The 23172-nt window shown below is 42.4% G+C and overlaps 3 protein-coding genes and 1 long non-coding RNA gene across 7 annotated transcripts; 2 read left to right on the top strand and 2 right to left on the bottom strand.

Moving 5' to 3' along the window:
• Positions 1–38: 38 nt before the first annotated feature.
• Positions 39–18633, bottom strand: LOC144086835 (glutaminase kidney isoform, mitochondrial-like). Of its 3 annotated transcripts, XM_077616982.1 has the most exons (18): positions 18253–18633; positions 13784–13880; positions 13461–13582; positions 12934–13063; positions 12574–12653; positions 12009–12172; positions 10919–10977; positions 8388–8420; positions 8246–8304; positions 7946–8012; positions 7382–7432; positions 7022–7198; positions 5629–5760; positions 5076–5168; positions 1355–1416; positions 1070–1146; positions 765–828; positions 39–683 (listed from the first exon to the last, which is right to left on the bottom strand). In XM_077616982.1, exons 1-18 carry the CDS (start codon positions 18501–18503, stop codon positions 527–529), a joined length of 1875 nt encoding a protein of 624 aa, XP_077473108.1. In that variant the 5' UTR covers positions 18504–18633; the 3' UTR covers positions 39–526. The 3 variants fall into 3 exon arrangements, with proteins under 3 accessions (XP_077473108.1, XP_077473109.1, XP_077473110.1); XM_077616983.1 differs by lacking the exons at positions 10919–10977; positions 12009–12172; positions 12574–12653; ... (2 more) ...; positions 13784–13880; positions 18253–18633 and adding an exon at positions 9418–9833; XM_077616984.1 differs by lacking the exons at positions 10919–10977; positions 12009–12172; positions 12574–12653; ... (2 more) ...; positions 13784–13880; positions 18253–18633 and adding an exon at positions 9422–9440.
• LOC144086838 (uncharacterized) lies at positions 7017–17926 on the top strand. Its single transcript, XR_013304586.1, has 3 exons — positions 7017–7233; positions 10071–10161; positions 17842–17926. It is a non-coding gene; the product is annotated as an uncharacterized LOC144086838 (long non-coding RNA).
• Positions 18634–19123: 490 nt separating the features above from the next.
• On the top strand, positions 19124–20901 carry fkbp7 (FKBP prolyl isomerase 7). The gene is made up of 4 exons (XM_077616988.1): positions 19124–19341; positions 19815–19966; positions 20334–20461; positions 20526–20901. The coding sequence occupies exons 1-4, from the start codon at positions 19139–19141 to the stop codon at positions 20685–20687; spliced, it is 645 nt and encodes a 214-aa protein (XP_077473114.1). The 5' UTR covers positions 19124–19138; the 3' UTR covers positions 20688–20901.
• On the bottom strand, positions 20060–22964 carry osgepl1 (O-sialoglycoprotein endopeptidase-like 1). Of its 2 annotated transcripts, none has more exons than XM_077616985.1 (8): positions 22461–22964; positions 21981–22368; positions 21704–21908; positions 21479–21627; positions 21247–21377; positions 21109–21180; positions 20932–21033; positions 20060–20278 (listed from the first exon to the last, which is right to left on the bottom strand). In XM_077616985.1, exons 1-7 carry the CDS (start codon positions 22664–22666, stop codon positions 20940–20942), a joined length of 1245 nt encoding a protein of 414 aa, XP_077473111.1. In that variant the 5' UTR covers positions 22667–22964; the 3' UTR covers positions 20060–20278; positions 20932–20939. The 2 variants fall into 2 exon arrangements, with proteins under 2 accessions (XP_077473111.1, XP_077473112.1); XM_077616986.1 differs by having other exon boundaries at positions 21981–22363.
• Positions 22965–23172: the final 208 nt, after the last annotated feature.

Raw genomic sequence — 23172 nt, 5'->3', positions numbered from 1 at the left:
GGTTTTCCCCTCCCCCAAATAATTCCAGAACACACGGATTATCAATTGGGACACTTTAATTGTAGAATCATAATTTTCGATACAAACATTAAGGTCTTCGTTGTGCTTACCTTCTCTCCGATCAAAACTTTGACATTTGAAATGACACTTGACACAAAAGCAAAGTAAACCAAAAAAAAAATGCATCCAGCATCTTTTGTTGTCTACATTAAAAAAAAAAACCTGTTTTCCTCCCAATTTCTCCTTCATCTCAATTCAGAAGAGTTCAAGTCATCCTGATAAATACATTCTTGTTGGTGCGAGTTGAACAAATAAACCGTAGAAGGCGTCCAAATGTCAATGGACTTTTGGACAATTCCACAATGACAACATCTCCATTTCCACTCAGGCGGAGAACCAACGCGCAACACTCCAAAAACGCACAATGACCAGTTACCATTGAGATAATAGGACACACTATATTCAACTTTGGGACACGTATTGACGTTAAATAATGGGCTGCCGTGTCAGATTGGAAAGGGCGCCCCTAAAGCAAACTGTCCAGACGCGTCTCCGCGCTCTCCTTCTCGCCGGAGCCGTCGGCGCCGTCGGCCGGCCGATGTTTGTCGGCGTACGGCTGCAGCACGGCGACCAAATCGTGGTGTCCGAATTGCAGCGCCTCGTCCATCGGCGTGTTACCCCACCTGCGCAAAAACGCACCGCCGTTTGTCATCGGACACTTTCAAAAAGTCGGCGCTTTGAGACTTTTGAAATGGCCGCCGCACCTGTCTCGAGGGACGGGATTGACCTTACAAGCCTCCAACAGGAAACGCGCCACCTCCGTGTGACCTGTAAACGCAAATCCCAGAAAAACGACAATGACCCACCCACTCGATGGGGTTGAAGTCTGGTGATTTGGCTCAGTTCCATCTTGAACTGGCCGAATGCATTCGGGCTGTTGCATCTGTGGTCGGTGGCAAATGTAAAAACTTTGGATGGACTTTTAACCTCTCCCACTTTTGATGGACAAACCTCCATGGGGTTTAAGTCAAGGTCCACCTTTACAGCAATAATGACGATGGCACGTTACCTTCAGCCGCCGCCACGTGGAGGGCCGTTCTGGAGTCGTAATCTCTCTGCTCCATGTCCATTGACGACAAGGCGAACCTGCACCCCGGCGCACATTTATGTAAGTACAGTTATATAAAAAGGGTGTCAACATCTCTTTATAATACTGATAGTAATGGGTCTAAAAGTGTCAAATTTTTGTTCCAGGTTTGCAAATTTTTTAACCTAAAATGGCGTGTGCATTTTTTTTCCCATTAGGGATGAAAGGGACCCAAGCAAAAGCCAAGAAGGCAGCGGTGTGGCTCACCTTCTCAACGCAGAAACGTCTCCCGTGTAGGCGGCAAACAGCAAGTTGATGACGGACTTGACCTGAAGACACAAAACACACTCGTGGTCACCATCGGTCACTTCACCTCACGTTCGTCTCACGCTTTGATCGCAGGTAATGTTTACCTTTTGTTAGCCTCCCCAAATTACAAGAAAAACAACCAAAATAACCCATGTGTTATTGAAAAACAATAGCAAAAACACACAATTAGAATTATTATAGAAGTAGTAAAAACAGTTCCTTAAATGAATGAACACTAGTGTGTTGGCCTCAGCCGTTAGGGGGCAGCACACTACAAAGTTTAAGACCAATGTTGACGATATCCAAACCAGGGAATAAAAAGTGATTATAACGTTATAACATGGTAGATGTCATATTTTCGCATAACATAATGTGATCATTTTTCACCTTATTTTTTTAATTGAATGTTATTGAAAGGGTGATGCACCCCAAAAATTCCACAATAATGAAACAAAGTTGATCCGTTTGAATGTTGCCTATCTTGTCTTTGTAGGATTTTCAATTAAATATAGGTAGAACATGTTTTGCAAATCTTTTTACATTGCTTTTATTTCTATTGAACACAATGTGCCGGCATGATTGAAATTGTATTTCAGAAGTGACCTTTCAAACTGCAGATTTTAATCAAACAAATATGAAATTATAACATGTTAGAAACATAATAGGTCACACATTAAAGTGGTTCTAACGTAGTGCAACTTTTTTTTTTAGTTTTATGTATTTAAAACAATAAATGTCAATAGGTTTCAAATCATTTCATCATTTTTATGTGCCCAAAATGAAAGTTTGTTGTGTAATGCTAGCTCAGTTAGCCTATTGAACTTTGTTAAAACGTCATTTAAATTTATCACTTTTCTGCTTATTTTTTCTTGTACAAAAAGACATTAGGGGGACTTTTTGTCTTTTAATCTCGCTGTTTCGGCTCTATTACTTAAAAAAAAAGAGCAACTTGAGGATTATTCCGATTTAAAAAGCGACTAAAAAGCAACAGCTAAAAATGTCACTTTATTGTATTTGGACAACAGCACATGTGAGAGAAACAAAACGTGATGGAAGGGTTACAATTGGGGATCAACACCTTTTCTACAGTTACAAGACAGAAACAAAAAGGAAAAAAAAGAAAGAAAAACAATGATCCACTTGGAAATGTGGGGTCAACATTTTCACCTTTTAATTAAACATCTTTTTCAATTCTTTTTTTTTTTAAAACAATATTTTTTTTGTCCACAAAACCTTACATTTCCAATGCCACGCTTAAAACATACAAATAACGTCGCCGGACGTAAATCAATGGAAATAATAACGTACTACATGAAAACAAAGGTGATTTGACATAATGGTCATTTGACACACACAAAAAAAAAATTAAAAATGAGCATGCAAACAGTGAGATGACAAAGTGAAGAAGCAGAACAAAAAATGAGGAAAAAGCCTCTCTCTTTCCAGGTCACGGAGGTCAAGTTATGAGCCGAACCTGACCTCGGACTTGGACTGCTATCCCCAGGAGACAAATATGTATTTGGAGCCACTACAGCGACAGATGACGTGATAACACACCTGAGGAACCGGCTAACACTAACGTGAGGTAATACTGTAACGTGAGAAAAAGTCAGTTGACTAAAAATGAAAGCTTTTCCCTTTGAGGAGCTATAATATGGGATTATTTTTTTTAGCGCCTGAGTGTTATAATATTACAAAGTAAGAGTCCAGTGAGGGATGTGAATGAGATTTTTGTAGAAGTAGAAGCACGAGCCGGTAAAAGTGCATTTTCCACAAAATGTCCCCTTTTAAATACGGTTTCCGGCTAAGCAGCTTTTGCCTGAGTTTCTAGTTTGGGAATATCGCAGTGGAAATACATGCTAAGGTCACTTGCTTGACAATACGAGTTCTTCTTCACAGTCTGATTGGAGTGTATTGTTTGCAGTCATTTTTTTGTCAGAAAAAAAACCTAACAAAAACACACAGCTCGAACGCCGACGTATTCTAAACGCGCGCCACATTCTTCCCGGGTTAAAAAAGTTGGCCTGCGACGTTTGATTCTTTGGTGCGGCTAAAATGTCAACTAGCTCCGCCTCTTTAAACTTCAGTATTCAAATATATGAAAATAATAATATCTTGTTAGAATCAAGTCAACTTGATTGCAACGCGACAGAAAGGATTGTCATTCGCTGCCGGCGACGGAGGTAGACGTCGAATTAGTCTGTCATTGGTAGTGAAAGTGCCCAAAAAAACACCCTTTTTTGGTATTATTAAAGTTGATCCATTTTTTTGGAGTGAAAGTAGAGAGTGGCCAAATACAGTTAGATTTTTGGAGACAAAAAAAATCCTATTTTTGGAAAAGTCATTAATCCATTGAAATAGAATCATAAGATTTTTAAAAAAATATAAAATCATCTCTTTTTTTAGCTAAAATTTTAAAACCACTTGACAACATTAAAAAACGACAATACAGCAACACGATGCGTTTCCCAAACAATCCGGCATCATTTTTTAAATTGAATTTGCGGCCTCTCAATGGTCGAACAAAAATATATTTTTTAGGGACTGGGCTCGAACAAATCCTTTTCTATTCATCGTGTAAATACTCAGCCGTAAATTGCCACCAAATGTACACAGCCACACACACGCGCACGCATACTTTAGCTTTAAAAATCCTTTGTATAAAAGACACGTTACTAAGTTATAGGTAGTGTAGTATACGCGACCTAAGGCAGTTCGCGGGTGGGGAGGGAGGAAGAAAAAATAAAACGCGCGTAACATAACCCATGTGTACGTTCATCACCAATAAAAGACAGCAGTTAACGGCTGGACAAGCAATAAATAGTCCTCAGATTGACATCAATATTTGAGGCGGACAGTCGTTGGGCTACACGTCAATGTCAGGTCTAGTGGTGGGCACGCGAGGGGCGAGGCGCTATTCGCTGACAGTCCTATAGACCACTGTGGTGGAGGTGTCCTGGTGCGACTCGGTGGGCGAGACTTTTTTCCAAAGGGGGGCTTTCAGAGCCAGCTCCTGTTGGAGACTCTCATAGTCCATTGGTCCGAAGCATTGCTGCGGTGTCAATTCACATGAATAACAAATTAGTGGGCCCATACGCAAACACAACTTTTATGTCAAGTGCAAGTGGAAAGAATCCACAGCACGTGTTATGCTTATTCTTCTTCTTATTTATTTTTGGGCCAAATTCAAGTGCTAGTTAACACTACGGTGCATTCCATTCCCAAAGATTTCAGACCTTGATTGGAAATGAATCAATAGGTTGATCATTTGCGAATGTGAAATTCATCCAAATTTTCCTGACCTGATAACTATTGTTGTCAATTAGAAAGTAAAGTGAATCATCTGAATAGCATGAAATTTAAGGTTTTATATGAAACGTGACATCCACAAAGGTTGCGTTCCAACGATATCACATGAAAACTACCAAGTTGAACTGTAAACTTTTCCATTATATTAAGAGAGAATTTCATTTTTCTGTTACGCCAATAAGACTCCATTGCAAAATCCCTAAATTCCTTTTGAAATAACTCCTGAGGCAAACCTGAAGCTACATGAAACATTTCAAAACATCACTTATCTTTCCTGCCACATATTCCAAAACATTTGCACGACCTGTAGAAGAGCCGACGTCCGAGGCATTCATACACTCACCCACGCAAAGGCATGCCGTGCGCTTACCCGCTGTTCTCCTCCCTCTCGGCGTGGATCGTGCTTCTTTGCAAAGTGCCTCAAGTTGTCATAATTGTGGAAATTAAAAAGTTCCACCAGATCCTGCAAAGCAAACGGCCTTTAAAACATATCGTATCACTTTCATCCTCAAAAGCCTTTGAAAAATACCCCCAAATTTCTCTCCCGAAATTAGTGAAGGTCATTTATCAGCATGGAATGATTGAACTATACTGCAAAGTCCTTCAAGTAAGTGAGTTGCCTTTGTGATTGTGTTCAATAAGAGCCAGACTCTAAAAATCCATCCCCAAAATAGAAAATACATAATAATTGTTTGTGTTTAATGTCCGCCACGTATGCAGGACAGGCGAGCGCATGCATGAATCCATTTGGATTAGTAGCCAGTACTAGAACATTTACATCCCATTTCCTCAGTAATTGTAGTGTTTTGACATTTTTTGGGTTCCTGGCAGGTCGACTTAAACATGGAGGCCCGTGTTGGTCCCGCCCCTAAAATGCTACACATGCCTACGAGTAGAATTCCACACGGCGGCGCTTTACATACCGTGCAAAACTGAATCCCTCTGACCGAGTTGCCCATTTTGTCCAAGGGGGGTGACCAGCACATAATTCCCATCACGTTTGGTACCACCAGCAGGATGCCCCCCGCCACTCCCGATTTTGCCGGCAGACCCACCTGCCAAAGCAACGAAAAAAATAGGACATGGGGGTTAAAACATATATTCACATGACACGTTCCATTCTACATGCTGCTACTTGTTTAGACGGCTTAAGGCAAGGGTGTCAAACTCGGGTTGATTCGTGGGCCGCATTAACGTCAACTCCATTTCATGTGGGACGGACCATTTTAGATATAATATTTAGATTTTTTTTTTATCGGATTAAAAGAACTGGATCAAAAGCCCTAAATAGTCCGTTTTTTTTTATAATAGATCTAAAACAATGTTTTTTTTTTTAGCTTTTTTTTCCTAGTGAGGGAAAATGTCTTTTAATCATATTTTTCACTTGAAAATGTCTTAATTTTTTCATTTAAAAAGGAAATATCTTTTTTTAATTATGTTCAATATTACAGTGAAAACAAAATATTTGTATATATTCATTTTTCGATTTTACAAAAGGCCTTTTAAACTAAAACCACAAAAGAAAAAAAAGGATTAAAAATTGCAACGATTGTTTTAAAAAGGGGAAAATCAGGAAATATAATGTACATCTATAATCGTCATTTGAATTTGAGTTTAAAACAGAAAGTCGGCACTTATGATTTACTTTCTCGGGCCGCACAAAATGATGCGGCGGGCCAGGTTTGGCCCCCGGGCCGGCACTTTGACACCTGTGGCTTGAGGAATGGCTGCAATGACATGAGACGTGTAGCGGCCATTTATCTCGGAGGCCACATGGAAAATGTTCCAGACTGGGGGGTGCCAAAGCTAAAGTCGGCGGGCAGCAAAGAGGAGTCGAATCGGCCCGACGGGCACATTTTTGGCGCTCATTTGGAATGTCCGTATTGAGGCGCATGCTTGATTTTGACCTGGATCTGCTTGTAAATGTGTTCATTAACCCCCTCCCATTCAAAATGGATTGGATGTCTATGGCTGTAAATGGCAGCTAATGAGTTAACAAGGAAGCGATCCAAAATGAAGAGGAAGTAGCCCCAAATGAACAAGAAAAGATACGGGAAGTGACCCTAAAATTACAATGATGTGAGGCAAATTTCACTCTTTGGCTTCCATTGACGATGCTAAACGTCCCATTCATTTAAACTGGGCCCATAACTTATTTGGCCAAAAGTAGGTTGGACAATGGCTTTTCTAGAGCGTACAAAGAGCTGACTTTACACTTAGTATTTTTAAAAAGAAAAAGGGGCGGGCCGGTCATGCTAGCTCGGAAGTGCTAATATTTTTTTGTTGGACTATTTGCAGCCGCGGTGCGGTACTCACGTGGAAGGCGAACTGTCCGGAGAAGTCGTACATGCCGCAGGAGTGCATGAGGCTGAGCGTGTTCCTCACGGCCTCGGGACTGAGGACGCGCTCGCCCGAGATGGGGCAGATGCCGCCGTTGGCCAGGGTGGCGGCCATTACGCTGGCGCTCTCGCAGTTTACTTCGATGGAACACAGCTGAAGGGGAAAAAGAACAACATTGACGCTCCAAGGTACGACTGTCTTTATCACAAAAAACATCAGCACTACATGTACTTTGCATTTGTTTTACACCTCATTCGACGTCAAATTCAACGCGTTGTTTTGAGAGAAAGAAAAGACGCTTAAGATTAGCTTGGGGAGAACAAGTTGGAAATGAACCTGAAAGTAGAGATCCAGTACAGATGTCATGTCCGTTCCTTCAGGAAAACACTGCAAGGTCAAAAACAATCTGGCTTTAGAGATAAACAGGGGACAGACAAAAAACACAAGAAAATGTACGTCTTTTGATCCAGGTCAATAGCAACTGTTTCAAAATCCAAAATCAAGACAAGGGAAAATCTCTTGTATTTTTCCCCCCACTAAATACTTGTTTGTATTTCATCCCAATCGAACCCACCTGTTCCATGACAATGACTCTAGATTGAATTCATCCGTTTGTAAAAACAAAAATCAAACTAATCCAGTATAAAAAAAAAGAATTTACCACTAGAAAAAATGGGGTTATCAACTTGTTGGCTGCTATTGACGGCGATACACGTCCAAGTCATTTAAACTATAAGGCCAGTCTCACAATATAAACGCTCGTGTGCCAGATTTGTGAATATGTAGATATTTCCCCGTGTTTATAAACAGCCCTTTTCCGTGCCGTTGACCTTTAACACGATTCCCTAAAACCTCTTTTAGTGTACAATCAACATGACAGCGGATGAATTAGCATCCAACCTTTTTTTCTTTCAAGTAGTATCCGATGGCAAAGTTTCTGTCTCCCGAATCTCGCTCCGACTGGAATCTGTCATACAAACAAACACACAACAATCCCGTGACCATGACTCCATGTATACACATGAAAAACAAATCCACAGCCCCCCCCCCCCTATGTGTACATTGCCACCTCATCCAATCACATGACCAAGTTGCAACCCGACCCCCGGTCAATCATGCACAGTGCACGTGCATCCTGCCCTACCAGAACGCAATGTACCGATCCTTCCTTATTTAGGAGATATTTTCTAAAGGACTCACGTGGCGTTGCTGAAACCGACGTACTCGTTTCCGGCCATGTTTTTCAAGAAGTTCATCACCTGAAGGCCAAAAGTCGCAAAATGTCAAGACATCTATTTGCCTATTTGAAGAACGACGTCAGGGCGGGCGGGTCAATACTTACATAGTCAAATTTTTCCGCGTTGCCTTCCCCTTGCTAAGGGAATAAGAAAGAAAAAGCAGTTAAGTGGGATTATTTCCACCCGCTGGAATGAGAAGACTATGGCATAGTACTAAAGAATGAGCAGATATGAATAGTTTTGTATCAAATGGGTGTAAAAATCACATAGTAATGCTACACGTTAATGAAAAATGGCTACAGATTGAGTTGATGTTACCAAGAGGGAAATAGTTTGCAGCTACATGGACACTTAGTAAATGTGTTATATACCAGTTAAGAAAGAAAAAAATAACATTCAAATCATGTTTGCATACAATGAGATTGTGTTTGTTTCTTGGCTACAGCAAAAAAAACAGCAATTACTGATATTTAGTCATTAAAAATACCGAGTGGTCTACAAAAGAATGGTAAAAGAAATGGAAAATAAGAATCTGAATCATAATGTCAAATAGGAATCACAACTCCAGCTACCGTTTTTTTTTTAAATGTGAAAATAAGACTTTGAAAGGGCTCATTTTCGACAAAACAAAATGGCGCAGAGCACCTTCCCGTGTTTACGTTTGTAAATGGAGCGCAACGAAGAGCATTGAAATACAAAGAATTTCTACTCTCGTACAAATGTCAACTAACGTGAATGTTCGCATTTCAAAGTGTCTTGCCCACTCGTTTATATTCTTAACACACAAAGCCATACTTTTAACAACCAAGTGAACATTGCAGAAAAATGAACATGCGTATGTCAAGTTTTACGCGTGCAACCGTTTACGTTTTATGTTTCGCATGTATGAAGACATTCATTTTTTTAATGTGACAGCTGACTTTCATTATTATTATTTTTTTTTTGAAGTCCTACACTTTGTGCAGAAAAATTAGAAAACATACACGGATGGAGAGTCACTAGTACATAGGATTTCTACAGGCTGATTGGAGAAGATAAAGGGAGAAGGCAGGGGATTGGAGGGCTGGAAAGAGGGGGGGATTAGAGGGGGAGGGGGTGCGAGGAGAAAGATATGGAAAAGGAAGAAAAAATTACCAACGTCATTTGACCTGCAGCGGCAGTCATTATTTCCCACAGTTCCTAAGTCTGGAAAATATGCAACAACATACAAAAACAGCAACAGTATGTAGCCTTCAAGTACCACGTGCTGGCAAACATCCCTTCATTTTGCCCCGTCAAATTTAAAAGGGGATCCATTATGGAACATTGACTTTTTTTAAATTTAATTGTTGGGAAAAGTCAGGCGCCGTTTTGAGGTTTAGCCACCGAGTACAACTTTTGTACCTTTTGCTGAGAAATGCTTTCGTTTCTTCCTGCTAACAATCTGTTACTCATTCTGTTCTAAATAGCATTGCAATAAAGATTTATGATGATTTATAATCAGAAGCTGCATTCCTTAACACCTTGTAGCATGAAGTTACGATTAGCGTATCATCGGGACCCGTGTTTGTTAGCATGTGTGGCTTCACGCTTTGTTTTTCTTCACGCCGACTTGGCAGACATTGGTGCATTCATTTTCCCTACTGCTTATCATTACGAGGTTCGTGGGGGTGCCGGAGCTTACCCTAGTTATCTATGGGGATGTGGCGGGTTAGATCCAGAACTTATTGTTCTCTCATTTAAGTGAGGAAAAAAAGCCGTAGCAGGCAAAATAAATGCCAATAAGAATGTTTTTTTTTCTCCCCTAGCGTTACACAACCAGCAGCTATTGGGTGAGGTGTGTTTTGGGGGGTGCCACACTCCATTCAACTTGGATGTTCCTCTAATACTGGCCAGTAGGTGAGTACTGCTATCATTTTTTTTGGCCCTTTCACACGGCCTGTCAAAGCCGGCCTCTTCCTGCGTCCCAAATTTGACATTTTCAAGGAAGAGCAGAAATGGAGGTTTTGCAGCAGCGGCTGTGTGAAAGGGAACGGTGGAAAAATAAAAAAATAAAAGCAGGGAGCGGGGTTGTAAACAATCACCTGATACTTCTCCAGCCTTGCAATTGTTGCTGTCCCAAAAAATTGGACACTGAAACAGCGACGTGCTACTTAGTGAATTTAATGAAGTCAATAAACATTGCCCCAATACAATAAACCGTGTAAGCCATGATGATCGGATGCAGGGTAACCCACTTGTTATAGATTAGGGGGAAATAGATGTAATAAATTGTGAGTAAATAATGTTAAATGGGATTCAGCCCATTTTGTGGGACCCTTGCGAACCACGACTATTACTTTTGTGAGAAATAATCGTAATAAAAAGTTATGTTAAGAAAGCACGCATAACACGGAGCCGGCCGGTCTAATGAACATAACGCCAAATATATCGTACAATATATCCAAAATGGATACATCTGTATTTGTTTATTTGTGTCATTTGGGCAGATGTGGGTGTGTAAAAAATACGCTGTTGGCTGCAATTTTAATGACCTGAAGATACATATTGCATATCTTACTTGGAGATACGCTTGAGAGTTAATGTTTCCCTAACTGGAGTTTTCACGGAGCCAGAGTGAAAAAAAAGGAAAGAAAAAGTTGTAAATTGTTCTTACCTTTATCAGAGAAGTGCAAACAATGGCGCCGGCGTTCACCATGGGATTGTGGGGCTTATCTGCCAAACCACAACAACTCCGTTAATATGTGGTCACAGAGCAAACACGCCACTTGTCTTTGAATTGGGAGCGTGTGCCGCCCGCCCGTTGTCGCCCGCTGCCAACGCCGTTTCTAAACAACATGCCATTTGTTTTGCACCCAATTTTTCTCTGCGCTTGGACACCAAGTGACAACAGTGTCCAATTCGCGACGGTTAAGTGAAATGCGCCTCAATCCAACGACTTTTGCATATTGTGGCGAGTTATTCGTTTCATTTATTTGCTGAACGAAGGTCGCAGGGGGTGCTGGAGCCTATCCCAGCTGAATTCCTGCACCCCGAATGGGTGGCCAGCCAATCGTACGGCACCAGGAGACATAGGACAACCAATCGTAGCTAGCGTTAGCCAGTTTAGCTTGCTAAATTAGCCTGGCGTGCATTTTGGGGGATGTGGGAAGAAACTGGAGTACCCGGAGAAAACCCACACAATCCTGGGAACCGCATGCAAAGTCCACACCAGGACAACCAATCGTAGCCAAGGTTAGGCAATTTAGATCGTCCAACTGGCTAGCCTGGCATGCATTTTGGGGTATGCGGGAAGAAAGCGGAGTACCCGGAGAAAACCCACACAATCCTGGGAACCGCATGCAAAGTCCACACCAGGACAACCAATCGTAGCCAAGGTTAGGCAATTTAAAGTGTCCAACTGGCTAGCCTGGCATGCATTTTCGGGTATGTGGGAAGAAACCAGAGTACCCGGAGAAAACCCACACAATCCTGGGGAGAGCATGCAAACTCCACACCAGGACAAGCAATTGTAGGCAATTTCGAGTGTCCCACTGGCTAGCTTAGCATGCATGTTATTGAAATGTGGGAAGAAACCGGAATACCCGGAGAAAACCCACGCAACGACGAGTTCCGTCATTTGAAATTCTTCAACTGTATGCAGGATTCCTGCAGCTGAGAACTATTTCGAATTTGCTCTTAAAATAGTGGTATAAGAGGCGGCAGATGGTGTTTTTGTGGAGTAAAAAATGTGAAAGCCGACCCACCGTCTTCATCCAGAAAGAGCTTGTTGAAACGCAGGCCGCTGGGCTCCTTGCCGATGAAGCCGTGCACGTATTCCGTGCCGTAATCGTGGACGGCCACGGCGTATTTCAAAGGTTTGATGCACGACTGCAGGCAGAACGGCACTTTGGTGTCCCCCACCGTGTGTCTACCACGGACGGAACAAAACATTAATAGTCGGCCGGCCTGGGGCGCCGTTGACAGTACGAGAGAAACAATCATTGCAATGGTGACATGAATCGGCTTCGTATCTAGGAATGATTGTCATTGGAATTATTTACATTGAGGAATCTATTCTAGGAGGACCACTAATTATCAGCAAAAGGGGTTATTGTCGGTGACACGGCCACGTGCCGACTGATTGGTGATAATCTTTATGACTGCTCTTATGCAAACATGAATCTTGTCAGTGGGAGTTTGGCACTAATCAGAACACGCCGTTCAAAATGATTATTGCAACACTCGTAATGTTACGTTTGGCATGATTTTACGAGATGTCATAGCAGTGCAATGACAAATGTAGCCATTTTCTTCCCGCTTATTTCTTACCTTTGGCCGTCCACGGTGCACAGAGAAACGGCCCACAAGTCCGGGCTGAATTTGGCAAGTTGAGGAATGTAGTCAGCAACCTGAAAGCATTGATTTAAAAAGAAAAAAGAAAAATTAGGATTCTGAAAAAAAGAACAGCACAACAACTATAGGACGCTTCAAGTCAGAAAAGTGGCCATTTTTTTTTTGCTTTTAAGTGAAAGTTAATGGACGATCATGCGGATGGAGGGAAAAAAATTAAATGTTAACATGTGGACATGGCGAAGACAAAAAGGACAGGAAAAACTGCCCTTTTCTGGCCCGTTTCTGTTGTACGCATGGATGACGATGATGATGATGATGGTATGTTTAGAAACAAACCTGCCCCTCCGAGAGCGATTTGGCACTCTCGTAAAGCTCGTCAATGTGCGAAGTGAAGGACTGGAAGTCCGGGATGACAAACTTCTTGCGGAAGGCCTGCGTGAGCAGGACAATGTTGCTCTGGACACACCTGATGAACAAAAACCACAAACAGATGGCATGCTCAACGACGGAAAGGCCATGCAAAAACAAAAACAAAAAGTTTGCCAATCGAGTTTGCAATCTCGATGTCAGACAAACTTCCACCGCTTTTGTCGATGAAGGCGTCAGAGCAACTTCTCAAGAATGCTTGCTTCATCCACAATGTCGGGGTGCGTGGCCACGTGACCATAACATTTGCCACGCACACCTTTTAGGCTCGGGGTGTTATGCTTTGATTGTTTGCTTTCATGGAACAATATTTAGTTCAAATGGAGATAAGTGCAGAAAGGGAAGACATGATCTTAGTAGTTCTAGAACTGTACAGTGATGAAGTTTTCTTCTCAACCTGCCAAAACAAAACAAACTTAGACGGAAGCGCGACTCACTTCTTGAACTGGTGCCTGTCCAGTGTGACACCGTCTTCAGTGTTCTTTAAGGTTACTTTCAGGGTGTCCATACATTCCTTGAGTCTGGGGTCTCCCGTGCGAAGACCCGTGGCTTTAAGAGCCTGAATGGCGGTGAGAGAGAAACAATCCTTGTCAAGACAATCTGTATTGCAGTTTCATTGGCTTGTTTGGTTTTTGGGGGCAATTTAGCATTTGTCCAATGCAGGTTTCTCTCAGGATCCGTTTATGTAAGAGTCAATTGAAGCATTTCATTTGAACATGAGTGCTGCGATATCTCCAATAAAGGGGATTGAATGACTTACCGTGAGGAATTTATGAGCTGGTACGGTTTCTTGACCTTCTGCGACCGTGTAGAAAAGCAAGTCCTCCAGACTAGGCAAGATGCCGGCATTTCTTCTCCTAAGACGCAGACCGAAAAAGATGAAGAGCCATCAGTGTCAGAAGAAAAACAAAGTCTATCCTAAATTCCAGAGATTCTCTTGCCCTTAAACCGGCCGAGTTATTGGACGCATGGATTAATAAAATCAACAGTGGATTCCCGTTCACACGCCGCCCGCGACACGGCGGCGGCGTCCCGAGTTGGACGAGTGGGGCCTCTTCAATCACGATAGTAACACCATTTAAAGAATATATACTCTGAAATATAAAAGAACAAAAAGGCGAATTGAAAAAGAATGTCTTCATACCTCTTTCCTGAAGGCTTTTACATTGACCAAAGATGCCTTTATTCTTTAAAAATCAGACTTGAAATTTAACATAGGCATGGATCTTGGAGATGATCTTCTAAAAAAATGACTATAAATTAAAAGTACAGTAATCCCTCGATTATCGCGTCTTCACTACTTTGCGATTTTTTCCGCTATTATTGAAAAAGTTCATAAAAATGTGAAAATCCACGCTAAAACACGTTACAATAGGGGTGACGCTACTTCGCTATTTTTCGATTATCGCGGCCATCTCTGGTCTACATTAACTGCCATATTTGAGGGATTACTGTAGTCCTTCTACTCAACATTGTGGCAAATTAGCGAGACGTGACAATGGCGAGCAAAAAACAGCCTTTCCACCTGAGCTCCAGCGCTCAAAGCAACCGCCATGTCAAGGTAACATTTCGTCCTAGAACGCACAAAGTGCTCTGGTGTAGCTCATTCACCCTGAAAGAGATATTGACCCGACATCTGTCTCCAAAAGCAGAAGCAATAGCGTGTCAACAAACACGGCTAATGCACTGAGCAAACTGCTGCTGCGTGTGTTGAATGAGGACGATACATTTCGCAAGATTCTCCTCCACTCACGTGCTTTTTATTTTTAAACACTGCATCAATTCAAGTATAAGAAATGGGCAAATATTCAAGACTTTTCCAGTTGAGCATGCAGACCAGGCGTGAAAGTAGAGTGTCCGTGTTGACTGCGTGGTTACCAACTGTGAGTGTTTTTGGAAGCAGAATGTCTTTCTGGGTTGATTCCCGGTTCGATAATCGCAAATTTGCATTTTCATGATGTTTCGGGAATATTTTAAATTGCCGTAGGATGGCGCCGAAGCTCGGCTCAATAGGAAAGTAGTCGTTGTTGTCAAGAAGTTTTGCTGAATTGACTGAGAACATTTTTGTACATCGAGGGAGATTAGTTTATGCTAGGTTGTTAGCAGAAGTTGTGGAAAGTCTTAACGGCATAGCTTGGTTCTGCTAAGATTACACGTGTTGGGTTTAGAGCATTTTAGATATAATATTTAGATTTTTTTTAATAATTGGATTAAATGAACTGGATTAAAATCCCTGAATATTCAGTTTTTTATTGATCTAAAACAATGTTTATTTTAGCTTTTTTTAAATATACGTATTTTTAGATTTTACAAAATGATTTTTGAACTAAAAACACAGAAAAAATGGATTAAAAAATGACAATGATTGATTTAAAAGGGGGAAAATCAGGAAATTTAATATACATATATACTCTTCATTTTAATTTGATCCTAAAACAGAAAATCAGCATTCATGATTTACTTTGTCGGGCCGCACAAAATGATCCGGCGGGCCAGATTTAGCCCCCGGGCCGCCACTTTGACACATCTGGTTTAGACTATTTGAGGGTAACATCAAGTGAGGGTGAAGCTAAATTAAAATATTTTGGGATTATAGTTGAGGGCACATTAATTCACAGTTTGAGAGATTGATTTACCCAATTTTATCAAGTATCTAAATCTGATTTTTGATATTGTGACATTTCAATGTATGAAGAATAAGTGGGATATTCCAGTTCCAAAATCAAAGTACCAACTGCCTTATCCAAGATGGAAAATTGTCTTTAAGCGCACTAGCTGGTATCGTTGGAGACAATTAAAGGTTAAAGGATTACACCTAATTGAACCGTTTGACCTATTTTACAATTAAAAATGGGAGCCTACTAAAAGCCGTTACAGTTTAAAAACATAACTAAGCAAACTTTGTTCTCCCCCAAGAAACAACAAAAATTATCCTGGATTAATTTGATTGAGGCTTGTTTTATTCACCCAAATTGTAAAAAAAAAAAAAGGGAAAAAAATCTAAGCATTCCACTTTTAAAATAGGTTAGCAACACTACAGTAGGTTGATTCACCATTATTGACATCCAATCAAAGCAGTCCTTGAGTGTGCATCGTAAAAACAATCCCAGTCTTGCTGTGTTATTCCAGATTAATGTGATCATTCTGAAATATTTCCAGAGTTAATACCCACGTGGTGCCTGCGTGCTTAATGTCAAGTGTGCCTTGTGTTTTCTATTTCTGTCCGTCGTGAATCACGTTATCTCGATCCGGAGGCCTTTTTGTTTTCAGACGGACGGTACATCTTCACCCTCTTGTTTTGTCGAAAAATGTAATGTAGCCCGCTGACTATGTTCAGAAATAAAGTAGCTCAGATTTAATGAAATCTAGCAGGCAAAACTTCAAACCGGATGAGATTTTAATTTGCATATTGGCTCGGCTTGAGTGGTTTTGTTAAGTAAAGAGCATGTTTAGTCATTATTTTTTGCCACTTTGCATGTTCTACTTGCAGCAGGTCTGGGTGGTGAAATACTTTAGCTTTCTGCTGTCCTCATAAATATGAGGAATATTGGAAGGATGCCAGAAAAATGATTGACTGTGCGTGAGTGAGTGAATGTGTTAATTATGCTTCTTGGGTTCCAGGTCAGGTTTACATTCTCCACTTTTAAATAGCCCTACCTCCCTCCCTCGCCCGTGTGGCGTGTTTCGTGTTTTCTCTGCTGTGCTAATCTGCTACACAAGCTGCAGTCACAATTAACTTTGAAGATAGCTCACTGGGATTTTAACCGGGTGTTCCTATTTAGCGACTTGGCACCGTGGCCACTTTTAATGGGACAGAGTTGTGTCCTAAATATCACTTATAGGCCAGTTTCCGCCGGAAAGCCGTACACTTTTGTACACGAAAAGGTTCGAAACTAGCCCGGGAGCTGAAATACATGTATTTTCTCTTACATTTTGAGCGCCGGCAGGGTTCCATTTAGGTCCTTTATCATTTAGCAGTTCTTTTTAATCAATCCCTCAGAAGCCATTTGGATATTAGACGTTTTGTTGTCATTTTTAAAAATCATATCTCTTTAAATGTCTGAAAGTGCATCCAAACGTGACCTGAAATCACATTTCAGATGCAATATCACAAACTGCAGCGCAATTCAAAATGGAAGGAATTTAAGACCGTCAAGTTTCATGCCTGTTCTGACATTTCCTCAAGATTAGTACATTTAAAGACTTGTCTTTTAGAGGAATTGTTCACCTTCCCCCCCAGGCTTGGTGACCCGCTTATTTATTTTATTTTTTTAACAGCCCTACAAAATATTGATATTTGACATACTTTAAACGCAAAGTTTGCTAACTAGCAGAACTTGGCTTACTTGTTGAGCAAGGTTGGACTCTCCTTGTAGCTCATTTATGTGAGATGAAAATATTGAAAGGCAGAAATGCATGGCTAAAACACAAAGAATTTCATCTAAGACTTTGAACGCTGTCATTTTGACAAATCGTTTAACAAGATAGTGAAGAGGGTTTCAACCCAACTCATTCCTACACAATATGTAAAGTGGGCACTGCGCCAACTACTCGATGCCAAGTCAAGGTTGGCATTTCTGCGAGATGTGAAATCATTTAAAAAAAACAGCCTCAGTTTGGCTGAATCTCCAGACTTAAACCCAATAGAAACAATGCACGCATTTGACCAGTTTTATTTATTTTTGGATTGATGGCCTATTTACGTATCCAACCTAACTGAAGATATGGCAAATGAATACTACATGAATGCACAATTATGGAGAGACTTTTCATTATTAATGATTGACTTGGCTTTCTTTGTATTTTCCCCTCTACCAGGTGCCAGTTGAATGACCTTGCAATTTATCATCCAAAATTGGACACAGAAAAGGTGGGAATAAAGTAATTTGAAGTACAGTTTTCCAATGATAGTATTTGCGTCGGTGTGTTTACATTTTCGCACTGAAGATTGTGACATTACGACGTCATAGCTCGTACCATGGTGACACGCATATGTGGATTTTGTGCTTGCGAGATAACGCGTAATGCACGCCATTCATTTTCCTTTAGATGTTATCATTAATTAGACTTGCAGTTGAGCGTTTTTCAACAACAACTCGGCGATATCAGGAAAAAGGTGACGCCATAAACGAAGGCCGAATAACATCCTGTCATTGAGCTTCCTAGGTCTTCCTCCGCCCACTATCGAAAAAGGCGAAATAGAGCCTTTTCAACCGGGAGCCGCCTTACTTTTCAGCCGCTTCGCCGTCCTGACCTTTCGCCTCGTCCAGCTTCAGCTCGCCCTCCGCCTTCGCGCAGTAAGGCCGGACGTGGAGCGTCGCCGCCGAACGCCACGCGGGGCCATTGAGGAGGTTGAACCGTGCGGCGGAGGAAACGGTGCGGGAGCACCGGTGGCGAGCCGTCAGCCAGCCGGCGGAGGGAGACTTGAGGGTGGATTTCAACAACTCCTTGAGCGCTGTGGTGAGCCTAAAATGGAACATCTCAATCCCCGTCGGGTTGATGGAGAAGCGGTGCTTAGATTAGAAGAAGATCCCGCGATGGTGCTTTTAAACAAGTGACACGCTCGACACACGTTGAGATGTCTGAGGCGATGACTCATAATACACCGGCGCCGATGAATAATACTGGAAAAGGGGGTCACGCCCCCTCTTCGGTTATTGGTTAAAAGGAAGTGACGTCATGGCAAAACCGCACATTTACAGACTTTGTTTAAAAGTTTACCCGTTGTTAATGATCTTTTTTTTGGCCCATGTGCGGAAGCTTTTTATTGTAAAACAAAAACAGCTATTATATATATATATATATATAATGTATGGAAAGATAATGTGTTGGTAATACAAGGCAGCTCGAGAGTATTTTACATTGCATTTGAAAATAGACTAAAATAAACAGGGAAAATGGCCCCTGTTTTTTGGGAAGGAGTGCACGTATGCTTTGGGTTAATCGATTTAAAACACCCATAAACTGTCTTCCTCGCAAACTAAACGCAGGGCGAAAATTCTCTGTAGTGCTGCTTTTACACTGCTCTCTAGCGGCCAAAAGTTAGAATGGGGAGGAAAAAAAGTTGCAACTTGCCACGACTGCAAGCAGTTTGCTCAGGCTTCACGGATCAAACATGTGGAAGTTGGCGACTTACTACACGTTGTGCATCTTTGTGTTCTCTCAGCTCCATTTTGCCAGAGTTTGGGCAGACGATGAGGTCAAGTTTGAGGTGCTCTTCCAACCCGAGACGTGCGAGAAAAGGAGCAAGAAAGGAGACCTGATGAACGTCCACTACGACGGCTTCCTCGCTGATGATGGGAGCCAGTTCTACTGCAGGTCAGTTTACAAAACCTCTTTACAAATAACACGTGTAGACAAGCCAATCATTTCATTTTAAGAAGCTGTTATTATTTTTTTGCATCATATTACAATGTGAAAACATGAATTGTCATATGAAACAAAAACAGGACTATCTTTTTTTAAGCAAAATGTCCAACTTAACCTCCCGTATGAATTCAAGTGAGCTCCTTAACATCTGTCATGAAAACAGTGACCATCCAATGGCAAACGTATTGTTCCATTTCAAGGATGGCTCGTCTCCTTGTTAGACTTGACATAATAATCCCAATTTGGTGTTAGACTTGACATAATAATCCCAATTTGGTGTTAGACTTGACATAATAATCCCAATGTGGTGTTAGACTTGACATAATAATCCCAATTTGGTGAACCGTGGACTCGTAGTGGATGGCTTTATTTTTCAACTAGGAGTGAACTCAAAGATGAAACGTCTTTCCCCCCGTTTTCAGCCGAGATGACAAAACCGGCTACCCGCAGTGGTTCATTCTCGGTGTGGGACAAGTCATCAAGGGCCTGGACATTGGGATGGTGGACATGTGCGTAGGGGAGAAACGCAAAATAACCGTTCCGCCCGGCCTGGCCTTTGGAGAGAAGGGCAAAGGTAGCCACTCGGTGGTCTCCACGTCTTTGTTTGTCCACGCCTAAGATCCTTAACGTCGTGTCTTTGACCCTTGAAGTCCCTCACGTGCTTGAAGTCCCTCACGTGGCATGACTTATTAGGCATTTGTGCGGGTTGTTTTTTGTTTTTGTTTTGCTTCCACGTTTTACTTTGACTCTGCGCTACTTCTGCTCACTTGATTTGCTTGGTCGCTTGCCTTGGCATGTCCTTTGCTCGCCGCTGTGCATGCCAATCCCACATCGGAGAGAGACTGGGATGTCCACAGGTCAATCTGAGCCAGCCGTCTTCAGTTACCTAGGAGAGAGAAAGGTAATAATAAGATGTTTTGTTTCTTTCCAAACTCACCAAGGTCCAGTCCCGCCCAATGCAACGGTTGTATTTGAGGTGGAGGTCTTCGCCGTGACCAGGGGACCACGCAGCATGGAAGCCTTCTCAGAAATAGACATCGATCAAGACCGAATGCTCACAAAGGATGAGGTAAATGAAATGTAAATTGGCCAAAGAAAATAACCAAAAATGAGCTTTTGACCGGTATTTTCAGATCAAAAACCACTTGAAAATGGAGTTTGAAAGAGAAGGCAAGGGCAAAGATGACTCCTACTACGAGAAGATCATCACCGACATCTTCCGAAAGAGCGACAGCGACAAAGATGGTATCCTCAGCGCCAAAGAGTATAACGTTTACCAGCACGATGAACTCTAGTTACTTCGACTTCTCTCAGATTGAACGTGTGCTATCATTTCTTGTATTTTGGATCAGAAGGCACTGACATTTTCAAACTATGAAAAACCTGTACAAATGCAGACGGTTACATTTTAGGACTTTCCACGGCCACTTTCTGTACAGTTCATATTTTTCCTCTTTTCATGGCATTTGCTGATCACTTTCAATTTTACATAAATATCTGGACTTTTAAGGCGAAATCATTTATGTGTACTACACATACCCGATGGATCATGCTGATGTTCTTTCGATGTTGATCCGGATTGGCGGCACCCTGATGGCGGCGGCTTTCACTTGTGACGTGAGGTCGGCGCCAAGCGGTGCCCTGAAAAATCATATTTGAGCTTAGCGACCGACTTTGACTGAGGAAAAAAAAATCATAAATAATATTTACGCATACTTTGGTTCGTAGCTGACGTCCGCGTGGGGAGGCAGGATTCCTTTCCCTTCCCTGAGTCGCTCCACGCCGTTCCTGGGAAGGAAACAAGAAGGTCGGTCAAAGAAGGTTGTTTTTTTCCAAAGGGATTCGGTGACGCACCACGCGATCATCACGCCGTTGTCAGTACAGAATTTAGCGGGAGGGCAAAGCAAGCGGAGGTCAGTCGCCGTGGTGATGACGCCCAGGGCTTTGCGGATGTATTCGTTGCTCGCCACGCCGCCGGATACGACCTAAAAGGGAATTCATGGAATTGCTTGTGTGTGACGGAAAAATGAATCTTCAATTTTAAATACATGATCAGCAAAACTAGGTTTTCAAACTGGGAAGTCACCAGTGTGGGCGTGTCGGAAGGCAGCAGCCCGTTGGCCTTGCAGAACAAAATGGCTCGATACGTGCGCTTGGCTAGATGACACGCGACCGTATGCTGCGCGGCGGCCGCAATGTCGTTCACGCAGGACAGCAGATCTCCGCGTTGAATTCCTGCGGTGGAAGCCAAATTGTCGGTCCTTTGGTCGTCATGTAAATGTATCTAACCCCATCTTTTTCCCCTTCCTACCTTCTGCCGCTTCTTGTTTTTCGACGGTCATGTTAATTTGATTTCGTAAGCCGGCAAAAGAGAAGCAGCAGTCGTACGTTTGCCCCATCGGCGTCGTGAAAGGAAACTTGGAGCGGTCGCCGTCCTTCGCCAGGAGCTCGATGGCTTGTCCTCCGCTCAGCGTGGAGCAACGCGGGTGCTTGATGAGCGACAGACGTCTTGCTACCTGTCAGGTGAGCAAAACCGCCGTCGACTTTACACTTTCGTCCATGTTTTTCTTTGCGATGACAGGACTTACCTTATCGAGGGTGTCGCCCGGCGCTTCATCCAGACCGCGACCCAACAGGACGAAGTCGTCTACGCCGCGAGCCACGGCGAGTAGCGAGTGACCCCCCGACACCAGCAGGACCAGGAAGGGGAAGGAGACGGGCTGGAGCAGGCGGACCGTCAGGGCGTGCGCCTCCATGTGGTGGATGGGGATGAAGGGCGTGTGGTGGCGCCTCACAAAATCCAGGCTGAACTTGAGGCCCACGCCCAAGCTCAGGGCCAGGCCCGGCTTCACCGTGGTGGCCACGGCCGATATCTGGCCCGGGTCCACTCCGCTGCGGTCCAGCGCTTCTTGGACCACGCGCTCGATGTGTTCTCTGTGGAGCTGCTGGGCCACGCTGGGGATGATGCCGCCTGCCCTACATTGGGATGACCTCAAAGGTCAACTCTCGATTGAATTTTCTAAATGAATATCCTGCGGTAGAAGATCAAGAGAAGGTCATGGTCCCACCTGAGGTGCACCTCTTTCTGGGAGATGAGGGACTCCCCCAGTATCGTGCCTTCCTCGCTGAGGACGGCGGCTCCAGTGTCGTCGCAGCTCGTCTCAATGCCCAAAACCAGCCGGGAGGCTTTCCTGGTGGCGACGTCGCCATACTGTTGCCTTTTACATTGAGCTAGCAGTCTATGGAGGTGCTTGTTAGCTCTGTAAAGGAACATGCTAACGGATATTTTCCGGGATTAAGAATTAGCTCATCTCAATTTTTTTTCGTAAAGAAAGAAATATAAATGTTTTTGACAGGAAAAAAATGAATAGTGTTCGTAATTATGCCTTCAAAAAAATATTATGCCTTCCAAAGTCAAAAGTACTAAAGTACTTCCTGTCCACTACTTCTGAAATATCTGGTAATATTTCTTACAGCATCAAAAAATCATTGACTAAAAAGAATTGCCATTGTCTTTTAAGAGTTAATGTTAACCTTATTTTGACTTAGCTTGATGAGAGTATTGTAGGGAATAGATATCACGTTAATGAAGTTAGACATATGGTCCGCGCATTATTTCGTCGGCCATCATGAGTCAGTAAAATTTGATGTACTCTGAAGTCGATAACCTATAGATAGCTTCCTTATTTTCAAAACAATTGTCCCAAACGGCATATATGCAGAAATTTTTATTGCATACTTCAACATATTTAAAGAAGGGAATCGTAATCAAGATGTTTA

This window comes from Stigmatopora argus, chromosome 13 (assembly GCF_051989625.1).
Source record: "Stigmatopora argus isolate UIUO_Sarg chromosome 13, RoL_Sarg_1.0, whole genome shotgun sequence".
Lineage (NCBI taxonomy): Eukaryota > Metazoa > Chordata > Actinopteri > Syngnathiformes > Syngnathidae > Stigmatopora > Stigmatopora argus.
The sequence above is the reverse complement of the archived record's forward strand: the minus strand, read 5'-3'. Positions and strand labels throughout refer to the sequence as shown.

Coding starts and splice junctions, on each gene's coding strand:
- osgepl1 (XM_077616985.1), bottom strand. CDS start 22,666: ATGTTCCTTTACAGAGCTAACAAGCACCTCCATAGACTGCTAGCTCAA. Junction 21,628..21,703: donor AAAACAAGAAGCGGCAGAAG/GTAGGAAGGGGA, acceptor CTTCCACCGCAG/GAATTCAACGCGGAGATCTG. Junction 21,181..21,246: donor AACGGCGTGATGATCGCGTG/GTGCGTCACCGA, acceptor TTTCCTTCCCAG/GAACGGCGTGGAGCGACTCA.
- LOC144086835 (XM_077616982.1), bottom strand. CDS start 18,503: ATGTTCCATTTTAGGCTCACCACAGCGCTCAAGGAGTTGTTGAAATCC. Junction 13,881..18,252: donor GACGGCGAAGCGGCTGAAAA/GTAAGGCGGCTC, acceptor TCTGCGTCTTAG/GAGAAGAAATGCCGGCATCT. Junction 12,173..12,573: donor TGCACCGTGGACGGCCAAAG/GTAAGAAATAAG, acceptor CGTCCGTGGTAG/ACACACGGTGGGGGACACCA.
- fkbp7 (XM_077616988.1), top strand. CDS start 19,139: ATGTGGAAGTTGGCGACTTACTACACGTTGTGCATCTTTGTGTTCTCT. Junction 19,967..20,333: donor CTTTGGAGAGAAGGGCAAAG/GTAGCCACTCGG, acceptor AAACTCACCAAG/GTCCAGTCCCGCCCAATGCA. Junction 20,462..20,525: donor GAATGCTCACAAAGGATGAG/GTAAATGAAATG, acceptor CGGTATTTTCAG/ATCAAAAACCACTTGAAAAT.